Below are 13,118 nucleotides of genomic sequence, written 5' to 3' on the forward strand. Positions count from 1 at the left end.
TAGAACGGCATTTACGCCACAATCAAATGGAAGTATAGAGCGATCACACCAAGTAATTTCAGAATATTTGCGCCACTATGTGTGTAAAGATCAAAATGATTTGGATGAATACTTGCCAACAGCTACCTTTGTGTACAATACATCGAAGCATAGCAATAATACGGAATTCACATCATGTGAATTAATATTCAGGCGAAAGGCTAATATACCAGGAATTTTGCAGAGGAATCCAGAACCAAATTATAATGAGTACCAGGATGTAATTGAGGGATTAACCCGTAAATTACAAGAGAACCACAAGATTGCACGGAGACTCTAATTCAAAGTAAAGAGAAAGAGAAACTGAGGTATGACAAAACACAACACGAAATAACTTTTCAAGTTGGTGACAAGGTATTACTAAGGGATGACGCATTAAGATGTGGGCATAGCCGCAAGCTAGAATCACCCTACAAAGGTTCCTACAAAATAGAGCAAATTGACGCATAAACTGTCTGCTAAAAATTAATATGAAGGGTAAATTAATTAAGGTGCACAAAAACAGGCTACAACTATATGCGTAACAGGTCGAAGTGTGAATCAAATGGTTGAGAATTGGCTCCTATTTAGGTTGCGGTAGGTATGCTTCTCACTACCCCAACGGCGCTTTGGAAGCAGCAATGACTGTTGGTAGGGTTAATTTGAAATACCCTGCCAAGTCACATCCTAAACCTCACGAGAAGAATTTAGAGATTCGAACTTGGATAACCAAGGGGCCAATAAATAAACTTGGTGGAACGGAGTACAGTGTGTACTATCACAACACCCGTCAGAAAGGTTGTGCCTAGGAAGAACATAACCTAGATGTCAATTTCGCACTTGGGATGGCAGGACCAAGGGTCCGATCCCATTGAGTAGTAGAGAACAGGGAGATGTGATAATTTGACGTGTGCATGTAAAAATGTGTGGAAAAGCTCCAACCCAATTAAAAGTGAAAATTATACCCATAGTATGATGTGAAAGTAGACTTGCTGAGTAATTATGACATTGAAAGAGCGAATGAATGACTGACTCTTACAAGTCAAGGCTAACATAAGAATATTTCAGCAGATAAAGGGAGACCGTAGCCTTTGGCATGAGCTGCGTTAGTAAACCCTAGCATGGGAATCATTCATTAGGGTAATACCAATTTGGATGGTACGTGGATGGTAAAAATAACCCCATATTAAAAATGAGTTACTATTATAGTGTTTGTAGTTCAGTAAAACATTTGTAAATTGCAAATTCTGCACAGATATAGTACTGTGGGAGTATAAAAGAAACTTTTCTCTACAGGTCATCCCGTAAGAAACAAGAAGGCGTAGATCACACTCAAGATGTATTGGATAGTTTATGTGGTAATTTTAATGCATTTTTCGGGAAAGATAGCTGGGGTAGGGTTGGACTTTAAGGTGACTCCTTATGAGAAAACTCCAGCGATATATTTCAAAAATGAGGGAGATGTACAATTGTCTACTACAGAATGGAGATTGGTGACTTACGTTAACATAAGTAAATTAGCATAGGCATATGCAGTAATTAGGAAAAACATACAAAAAACTCAGGTGTTATGTTACCAGCTACAGAGTGAGCTAAATTTTACCTGCCAACATGAGGTGCAAATGGAGATTAATCGTTTACAAAGAGTACAAGAATTACGTGATGTTTTGAAACTGTTTAACAAAGATACTGTTAAACAAGAAAAGAGAGGTTTATTTAATTTTATTGGCACATTATCGAAAACGCTATTCGGGACTTTGGATAGTGGCGATGCACAGTTCCATCAGAGTAAAATATCAGAATTAGAGAAGGAGCAACTTTCAACATTTAAGCTTGTGAAAGAACAAAATGATTGTAGTAAAGTCTACACTACAATCAATGAATAATACCTTGTATGATGTGACAGCGAACGAATTAAAATTAATTTAAAGCAAATAAAAGGGTTTTTGGGAAATGAAACGAGTCAGTTAAGATGTACGTTCACTCAATTAGATATTGAGATTGCCATTAATCGGCATTTAATAGAAACAGAGGATCTTATTTTGCAAGTATATGATCAGTATAAGGTGATATCATCCGGAATAATGTATACAGAGCTAGGGATAATTCACATACAAATTTTTTTAAGCCCTTCTGAGATTTTGAAAGCCCATAAGAAATCACAAGGACAGTTTCCACAAGGGATGACCCTCCCATTAGAGTTGAATATGGCTCGCAATTATTTACTCTACAAGATTGCAACTGTAAATGCATTCATAAACAAAAATGCGCTGATGTATGTAGTAGTAATGCCTCTAGGCGACAAGAAAAATTTTCAACTATTTGAGACACTTCCTTTCCCCACGCTAATTAAAGTCAGTAATAATAACGTAAAAGAATATGTACACATTAGGGTAAAGAAAGATTCCATTATTATTGATTCAGAATAGAAATTGTATACATACTAGACTAAAGACAAGTGAGAGACTGTAAAAAGATAGATGAAACTCACAATGTGTGCAAATCTGAGTTTGTGTTAAAAGTGGTGCATGGAGAAAAAGACTGTGTTTTAACTTTGTTGAAGGGAACAACAAATAGTGCCAAAAGAATGTAACAAAGATGTAATTCATATCAATCAGTTTGTATGGTTATCTATAAGTTAAAATAAATATATGTATTTAGCTCCTGAAGGGTTCCGTGGTTCAAATCCCGGTCACTCCATGTGAGATTTGTGCTGGACAAAGCGGAGGCAGGACAGGTTTTTCTCCGGGTACTCCAGTTTTCCCTGTCATAATTCATTCCACCAACACTCTCGTATATAATTTCATTTCATCTGTTATTTATCAATAATTGCCCCAGAGGAGTGCGACAGGCTTCGGTAGCCGGCACAATTCATATCCTCGCCACTAGATAGGGGGCTTCATTCATTCCATTCCTGACCCAGTCGAATGACTGGAAATAGGCTGTGGATTTTCATTTAGCTTCTGAACCTACAAAGGTAACCGTAGTTTGTAAAGAAACAAGTAATGTAAATTTGGTAAATGTAGGGATAGTTACATTGTATCAGCCTTGCACCATATACGGACCAAATAGTAAAATACTGTCCACAGGTAGTGTTAACATGGCTTATAGAAAAGATGTAATTCCAGATGTCTTGTTGGAATATGAATGTTGTGAACATCTCAATAATAATATAAAATTGCAAGACTTACCTGAGTTAAAAGAGGTACCATTACAAAGTCTACTCACACATATTGATGGTATCAAATATTCAGGTACTAAAATAGAGGATGTGGAAAATTTATTATTAGAAAAAGAAAAGGAATTATATACAAAGCAATTACATGCTGATGTAAATGTGTATAAAATCATAGTGTGGACAATAGTGGCTTTAGTAATTTTGTTGACATGCTGTAAATGCTGTCCGTGTTTTTTGGGCATATTTAAGAAAAAGCATTGAGATCACACTACCGGTTGTTGCACGAAGATTTGTTTTAATCAGAAAATAATGACAACCGGGTTAAAGGGAAGTCATCGGATGATGACCTCGGGGTCCATTTTGAGAGACAAAGATTATCAGGTAGTCGCCCTAGTATACGAGAATCAGACGAATCTAATGTGATTGAGACTGAAGATAGGGCACAAGTGCAAAACACCCCATTACCTGAGATATAAAGAAAAGGGTAGTCTAAAGTAGTAATGCCACACAGAGGTGAAACTCCATATCCAAGAAAGATATGAGAAAAATACAAGTGTCTGACAGAAGTCTTTGCGCCAAGAGGACAAGGGGAGGTGTAGTGAACGGCCCTCACGATGCGCCTCTCGTATATAAAGGAGTGAGCGAATGGACTCGAACGGGATTCGAATCTGCAACCTCCATGGTACAAAGCCTATGATATGAGGAATAGCAGGTGTAAGGGACACATGTAAATATAAAGGGAAATTATAGAATTTGTATAATTCATAAATAATAATGTTGGGAACAAATAATGTTAAGTAAAAGAGAGAACATTTTAAAAGTAGAGATCTGGAATATTCTGTATTGAGTTAGAGTTTTGAAGCAATCCTGGTAGTGAGGCAATATTACGAAAGACATGTTGTGTACATGTGAGAGCAGAAAGCAGTTCGTATGAGAACATAGGTCAAGTAATAACAGTGGAAATGTACAATATTGGTGTCATGTATGCTTAGTGAGGGACACAAAGCGGGCTTCAAAATTGTTCTGGAACATAGTGTGTAGTTCCAACGTGACGGGAGGATTCCATACGAAGGAACCAATCAGAGAACAGTAATAGTGTGATGTATACAAGTAGTGGTGGTGAGGCGTAGCCCAATGGATTGTTCTAGAAAGAACGGATAGAGATATATAAAGTGGTGTTTTTGAAACACGGGGGCTTTTTGGTCTTCTTTCGTGTGTTAGCCAGAGGGTCTGCCAGTGTGTGGGCTGCCAGGGAGGCCTATTAGGAGTGCTGGTAGAATTTAATAGAGCACAAGTGTGTTAGCTAAAAGTACTAGCAAGTCAGAGTAATAATAGGTTCTTGAACTAAGTGTGACTTGTCAGTGAACAGCCACAGGGTTTCCACACCAATATTCAGTCAGGTGTTGGAATTAGTAGCTAAGTCAGAAAATAAACTAGCATTTATTCTTTAATCGAGGAGGTTCCATTTCACCACAACAATAGAGGGTTGCAGGGACGCCAGCGTAGAAGAGAGAAGAAAAGAAGAACGAAGATCTGCTACATTCCTGAGCTAAGTATTTAACTAGTGAAAGATATTCTTGCATATATTCTAGAGACTTGAAGGACTTGGAGAGAGATTTAAAAGTTGGATGGTGTCAGAAGTGTATAACTGTATATATTTGTGTAAGTGTTTAAGGGTTTAGAATATAACGGAATTTCTTGTAATAATAATAACGGAGTAAGCTTTGCCAATCTGATTATAGTAGAACCTCGATAATTCAAAATCGGTTAATTCAAAATCCCGCCTAATTCGAAGAGCCTCTCATTCCCAGAAACATGATACAGTTTTGCATGTTATATAAATTGTTTAATTCGAAATACGGATAATTCGTAATTCGAAGTACAATGTCGGCCCCATTACTGAAATTCAGACTTAATTTGAAACTGCCTTTACATTTTTAAACAATAGTATGTTACAGAGTAATTTCAACTCGAAATTTATCTGCGTCATAATAGAACGCGTGTTCCGGAACGTGGAGCTTTCCGCACTTACACTCACTTCGGTGCGCGCTTCATGATTCCTAAGTTGAATGAAATCGGAATTCTTTTGTACTCAACCTTTTAAGGAACGTCGTAAAATCATGCAACAGGCAGTGGGCGGAAAAACAGAATCTGCAAACACTGGCGATGCAGACAGTTGACGAAAAACGTGACTCATATAATAACATTCGTAGACACGGAACACCAAATCTTACAAATAGAGCAAACACAATATTTTTACACATATGGCTCCCAGTAGGCCTATATCACCGTCTTAGGTAACATTCCATCATGTAGCCTATTGATTCTCTCTTCTTGCCATGGAACAGATCCAGCCTCTCAAGTGAAGTAATCCTTGAACACTTCTCGTACATGCAAGGCGCCTTTTGTTGCATTTCCATCCTGCATAGGCAAATTTTCAAGTCTTGTGTCTTCTGTACATTAATTTGTAGATGAAACTGCATTGCTTTATTTTAATGCGAGCCCAGACGTTCTTGTGGTTTTAAAGGAGAAAGTGCCAGCTGGTTAATCGTACAAGGGTGGGGGATGGGGGTCACTGTATTAGTAGTGCGTTGCAATGCACAAAGAAGCAAGAAACTTTATCCCCTCTTCAAAAGAAAGTTCGATAAGCCACAATGTTTTAAGGCGTTAGGCACTTTCCATGCCAGTACAAAGCATCTAAAAATGCATACAGAACAGAAATCCAAAAAAATAATGCATTTGCACAGGGGAACCAGAATAATTTATCCTCGTCTTTGAATTTTTTTCTTTCGTTGCGTGAGGTTTTTTGTCGGTGATTTATCCAAGTGCATTATTTGAACATTGTAAATGCACCTTGTTGGATACATTTCGGAAATAGTTTCTTCCATGGCATATGAAAGGTTTACACTGTGAATCGAGGTGATTGCATGTATTAATGGGTCTTAGAATACTTTGTAACATGGCAAGTGTTTACATTTCTGAAGTATGAGAGAAGTGCCATGGCGGGAAATCATACAAGGACAGAGTCATAGGAAAGTTCGATTATAAGGGCATCGGGAACTTTCTGTGTAAATACAAGGCATCTAAAATGCATACAGTATAGTAATCCAATGAATAAAGCACTTGCACATGGGAGCCAGCATAGATTTCTCCTCATCTTTGAATCGTGCTTTTTTTCTTTCTTTCTTTGCGTGAGGTTATGTTTGCCAGTGAGATATCCAAGTGCATTATTTGAAGACAGCAAATGCACCTTCTTGGATACATTTTGGAAATAGTTCTTTTTTTCATGGCATTTGAAAGGTATAAACTGTGAATCAAGGTTAACTGCATGCAGTAACCGGCCTTAGAATATTTTGTAACGCGGCAAGGGTTGGTACTTCTGAATTGCGAATTGGCGGTTAATTCAAAATCACGTAATTCGAAGTCCGATTTTTGAGTCCCAACGACTTCGAATTAACGAGGTTTTACTGCATTCAGTTCCCGAGTCCCTAACCTGTCCTTACTTCCAGTTCACAACATGTTTATGACGTCTTTTATGACCCATCACTGTTTTATTTAGTTGTAGTTTCCACATTGTACAACATACAAGTTGCATACACCTTTACTCATATTCCTTCTGTATTACCTGAGGGCAGTAACCTGTAAGCAGAAGAGATAAAAGTCTGAGAAAGAGGAATTATCATCAAGTCATGTTTTTTGTGTTCTGTTAGATCCTTGCCACCAGTTCCGCTGGCAGGGCGAAGGGATGCTCCAGTCTTGAGAGTACTACTCCAAAAAGAAAGATGCTGCACTATTCAAGTATTTATAAAATATTATGAATAATTTATGAAAGTAACAAGGCAGTGTGTTAAGTATCAGAAAGTAACAGTGATACAAAGTAGAGTGCAGAGGAAGAAGAATATGAATGCCTTAGTGACGATGATATACCTATTTAAAAATGATTTGTAGGCCTATTCTTTCTGGAAAATATGGTATTACAAAATGCAGAACATGCAGCCTCCTCAAAAATTCACACATGCAAGCATAAAACATAGTGCCTCATTTGCTGGATGTAAAATGTGTAGCAAGAAGTTAGTCATCTCGCATAGCAGCTTGGGATCTCTTTTTTATGAATATGGTAACTATGAAGATTAGTACTGCGAAAAGCAAGACTTTGATCATGACAAGAGGTAAGAGAAAATCCAGGGGAGTGATAAAAATAGGAAATGAACCACTCGAAGTAGTGAAAAAGTTTAAATATTTGGGCAGCATAATGTCAAAAGATGGAAATTTAGATGGAGAAACTGATTTAAGAATACAGCAGTCTGCAAGTTTCTACCAGTGTGTGAGAGACATTGTATGAAACAAAGATGTGCCAATGAAGTGCAAGAAGATTTTATACTCGTCCTATCATAAACCTATACTAACCTATGCTTCAGCAGCCTGGACATTCACTAAGCAGAACCAAAGTAAGATACAAGCAGCTGAAATGAGGTTCTTGAGGAGCATACAGGGAAAGACAAGACGAGATAGGATACAAAATGAGGAAATAAGGAGAAGTGTGGGAGTGTGTAAACTTCAAGAAGAGATTGATATAGCAAAGCTAAAATGGTTTGGACACATGATGAGAATGCCAGGAGAGAGAATACCAAAGAGAATATTCATGGATACAGAGACTGCAAAGAGGCCTAGGGGACGGCCTAGAATGAGATGGAGGAGCTCTGTTGTGGACTGTATTGCAAATAGAGGAGGCGATAGCAATAAAGTACTAGAAGAGGACTGGTGGAAAGATTGAGTAAGGCTTTGGTACACTACCCTACCCAGAGAGAATCTGGAAAAGGGAATACATGATGATGATGATGATGATGAAGAAGAAGAAGAAGAAGAAGAAGAAGAAGGAAGAGGTAACTTATAGTGTAATTAACGTCCTATGTTATCTAATACCTTTCTAATCAATTTGAGAAGAGTTTGAATGACAAAACAGAATTAAGCAAGTTAAAATGTTTGATAACAAACACAATGCTCATTAATTCTGTATCATTTATAGACAGTAAATAACTGTTAATTACATGTGCCTTCTCAATATACTTGCTCATTAACAAAGACTATGGTTTCAAACATACAAGTTGCATAAAAGAAATGATAACATTATTAAAGAGGCCAGAAATGACCCCACACCACCCTGTCAGGGATAAGGAAACAGTCGCCTTTGATGTTATGCTTAATTCTGTCATGACTTTCCTAAATACTTCATTTCTTCAAAAAAGGCCCTACAGGGATGTTAAAAATACATCGCGTAGGGCACATTCTGAAACCTCCAATATTTAACACACAGATAACTGCATTATTTAATATATAATCCCCATTTAATTCATAGGTTCCATTGCATGACAAAAAAATTGGCATTTGGTGCGCCGTTACAGAGAAGCGAATTATTGGGCCCATTTTTTTTTTTCAGGATACAATAAATGCACAAAGACGTCAGACTCTAATACTCATGCCATTTTTCCAAATGTTTCAGATGAGGAGAAATTTTATGGGTATTTCCAACAAGATTCTGCAACAGCCCATACGGCTCATAAAGTCATGAACAAATTAACTGATGTGTTTGGAGAAAGGATACATTTTTCAGGGTTTATGGTCACGTTCCCCCAACCTCACAGTGTGTGATTTCTATTTGTGGGGAACAATAAAAAATAATGTTTATAGGAATAATTCGTACAACATAGACGAATTGAAGGAGAATATAACAACAGAAACTGGGAAAATTACCGAACAAGAACTTACCCATGTGGACCGGGGAAAAGATGTCAGAAATGTATGGCAGCAGATGGACATCACTTCCAACATCGCCTATAACATGGAAAGTACTGAGTAGACTAATTAATTAATTACTTAATGTGTCTTGGTAGCACAGTGCAAGCATACAGATAGCTGATTCCCGGCCGACAGTGTAGCTAGTGCCCAGCAAGCAATGCTTCGACCTTGACTGGCGCGTCTCAAGCCCGCAAGTGGCTAGTGCCAGGCAAGCAAGCATTCTCCTGGCCCCACCCATAAGCGAATGCATTGTGGTTAGTGATACAGCAACCAGGAGGGATGAGCACTTATCTTCATGACTTCCTGCAAAGTAACTGTTATATTTTTTCAAATATTATATTCCCTGTAAATAAAAAACTTCCACTTTTAGTTCAGTCTATCTTCATGCCATTTTATCCGATGAATGAAACAATGCAACTCTTATCCTTCAAAATAAGATTCTTTATCAGTTCCAGTAAGCATATGACAGATCATATACAGTAAGTTGAAAGTGATAACTGAATACTTCACAATATGCTATCAGAAGCTATGCACAACTGAGTCAAATGAGAGTTTCATTGCAAGCTCTCAATATTCTTCACAATTTCATAATAAACTCTGTCATGTTATAGGAACACTCAGGGAATAATGGAAGATCAAGATGAGAATATGTGGGACAAGAATTCTTTCTGATAAACAGAGAGACTGGTAGGTAAAGAAGGAAAATAAAAAAAAAAAATAAAAAAATGGCAATGTTGGAGAACAGAAAAGGAATGGAAGAACAACATAAAAAGAACTTTAGAAAACTGACATGGAGAGTGAAAGTTGGCCAAAATTTGAAGTGATAATGCAAGAGATTCAAAACATGATGAGGGAAACATACTGCCCAACTGTACAATTGATTGATTCATCCTCCATTGATAAAAATACACCAATACTAGAATTCAAGCCTGATTACATTGACCTGGTTCGCTACATGATTGGACAATATTACTGAATGTGAATGGGCCTTCAGAATGGTACAAATTCTTTATCCATTTCCATCTTAAAGTTGTAATTAGCAGCCCTGTACATTCAGTTATAAATCACGTTGCAGGCACTGTGCTCCCTTCTCCTGCCTCGTTCACACTTTGGGGGAAAGACAGCTTCTCTCTTTCAGTCTTTACAAGGGGTAAGATTTGAGCGACTTCACTAGGTTCTATTAACTGTACAGCTGGAACCTGCAAGCAGAAATATGAAGAGTTATTCCAGTAGTCACTCAATTATTGCAAATGAGAATTAAGTTCACTTTCAAAAAGGACCAATTACAAATATTTACAGGAGGAAAGAGAAATGGATGTCAGAACTATAACTTCTAGAAATTCAGTTAAATGATGATGATGATAATAATAATAATAATAATAATACTTTTTATTTTATTTACTCGTGTCAGAAGCATACTTAATCATACAGTTAAAAATAAAATAATAATTAAACTAATTACAAAAATTAACAGACAAAGGAAATTGACCAAATTTACTGTACATCTAGATGGTGTTTTTCCAAAACTGAGCCACACATAGGGCATTGTCATCAGCAAGCATTAAATCTTGCTCTGAACATGAAAATGGGCAGAGAGGATATTGATACATATGGTTCACTCTTTGTTGTTCACCGCAGTTGCACTTGCTGTCCTCTGATGTGAAGCCCATAACTTAAGTGAGGACTTAGCCCTGCCAACACCAGTTCTTAATCGGTTAAGGGACCTCCAAACACTCCAGTCTTCATTGTAGCCAGCCGGATGATGATGATGATGATGATGATGATGATGATGATAATAATAATAACAACAACAACAACATCATCAATGTATGGAAGAATGAGTTAGGTGGAAAATTTATAATGTCCAATAACAGATCAATTATACTGGAATTGTGTATTTACTCGTTCAGAACAAATATTTCAGCTTCCCTATGGGGATCAATATCTATATCATCTGATGGCCTAGCAGGCATCAATTTTCGTAAACGAGACAAAGTCTCTCATACTGCATTGGCACTGCCGGTTGGCTCCAGGTAACCTAACGCAGTGGCCTCTACAGCATACACGAGCCATGCATCTTGGTAGGTGTGCTAGTTACCAACTGATGAATCCAAATTGGCATCCTGGGATGAAATGCTGGCAACCAAGAATGAGTTAGCTGGAAAATTTATAATGTCCCATAATGGATCAATTATATTGGAATTACATACTGCTTAGTCGAGCAGCTCGTTCCTCACTCCCAACCTTTTCATAAAAGTAAATTTGTATGCTCATCCTGAGGTGGCGCAGCCCTTTTCAGGCACTCCCCTACTAGAGGCGAGCTACATGTACGTACATACAACATCTCCTGTCAATCTTAAAATCCTTCCATAAGTGTATAGGAAGTGTACATAGTCAGAAAGGACAGATGACTGGCTGCGAATGATGCCCACATTACCCAACGATCGCTCAGGCTGTTTCTATGCTATGAATAGGTGGATAATGTCCGGTGAAAGATTGTAGTTTTTATTGTAAAATTTGTCTAAAACCACAAAAAAAGGTGAAAAGCATAGAAATTCACAAACGTGAATCACATAAGAATTATTGAAAAAAATGGCCAAATGACTAAAATTTGCAATATGTTGTGACTGTAAAACAATTGCAAATTGTGCAACAGACATTAAAAAACACTTGTATTGCAGCCACCTTACAATTTATACAAATCTGTAAAAAAAATAAGAGGTCCCTACCCATTATTCTATGACTGGCTAGTGAGGGAAAACCATTCTTCTTCCTATCGAACACTTTCTGTTCCTCAACACCTTTATCAAGTATTATATCATTGGTATTTACTCATTCTAGAAAGAGCTACTGTGGATTAAAATAACCACACTGTATGGATTTTAGTAACTGTTATAAAATGAGAACTATTGTCGCGGGTCAGAGAAATTACGCTGTTGCCAAGGTTATGTAGCAACTGGCGAAGAAATGTCTAACTGAACATATCATTTCGGAGCGCGAGGCAAGTTGTTCTCTCTTAAGCTCCTGATGTTACTTCATACAATGTTTCAAAACAAAATTATACTACAAGCTTCAGAAAAGACTGCTGATTTCAGTGGTATAACTATTTTCCATATAAACTAGTTAAAATAATTATTAAAAATTAAATCCTGAACGAGTAAATTTAAATCCGTAGAATCATGTATTGAAAATTTCAGTAAGCGGCCAAGTTTTTATTTGTTCATCCAATAAAATTTTGTCTACAGGAAAAATGTAAAAAATTGCCTGACTTATATTTTTTATCTGAAACATAGTTCCGTGAGTCTTGTAATTTTTCTGGAAAATGACCCGGAAAGCGATTATGTAAATGACGCGGGCTGAGACAGTTCGGGGCGCGCGTGCCAGCACAGGCTGCAGGACGCCATGAATACTTTCGAATTACATATTAATCCGTATCAGTTTTATTACATTATGACTTTAAATATTTGAATACTGTATATTGTACTGAGTAATATGGAAAAAGTACTTTAAAGAATAGGTTAACATTAATTTACAATGAATTAAGAATCGGTTTCTAGCTTCAAGGCAGTCTAAAATTTTTAGTCACTGTCATCACACATCTCACTATTTGTCGAGTCGTCATTTACACTGATGATGAATGGCTCCATTCTTTCGTTCCTTACCATTTCCTTAGCCCAATCGTCTGTTTGAAGATTTTCCGCGCGATTGAAGCACTTTTCCCAATCTGCAGCAGTGACACGGTCGATGGCTTCTGACGTGAGTTTTTCTACATCCTTTATTTTGAATGTCTTTGTCCTCTCTGCCACTTCTCTCTTGATTTGAGCCCAAATCAATTCACATTCACTATCCATTTTAACTGCACTTACGGTGTGAACTCAACAGCTGCATGACAGGAAATGACTCGGCTAAGGTGGCCTGGAGCGGATGGGCTTCAACTAGACAGCACTGGATGATCAGCGTTGCCAATCCGTGCTTGGAGGTAAGCGACTCTCGACCATCTGTCGCTTTGCCGTTCCCATATCTGACGACAGCGCAGTTTCCCTCAACCGCCTAATTTGGTGGCCGCGACAATAAATGTGATCAACACATATTGAATGTAAAACTTTTCATAAACACCTCTACCTAG

At 37.5% G+C, this 13,118-nt stretch overlaps 1 protein-coding gene across 3 annotated transcripts in view; it reads right to left on the reverse strand.

Annotated features, from left to right (window-relative positions):
• Positions 1–9,410: 9,410 nt before the first annotated feature.
• Positions 9,411–13,118, reverse strand: part of LOC136876250 (TIP41-like protein) — a 34,009-nt gene continuing 30,301 nt past the window's right edge. For all 3 annotated transcript variants that reach the window (XM_067150046.2, XM_067150063.2, XM_067150055.2), the window contains one exon: positions 9,411–10,191. In XM_067150046.2, coding sequence (XP_067006147.1) covers positions 10,057–10,191 — 135 coding nt within the window. In that variant the 3' untranslated portion in view covers positions 9,411–10,056. The remainder of the gene's footprint in view (positions 10,192–13,118) is intronic.

Source organism: Anabrus simplex, chromosome 1 (genome assembly GCF_040414725.1).
Source record: "Anabrus simplex isolate iqAnaSimp1 chromosome 1, ASM4041472v1, whole genome shotgun sequence".
NCBI lineage: Eukaryota > Metazoa > Arthropoda > Insecta > Orthoptera > Tettigoniidae > Anabrus > Anabrus simplex.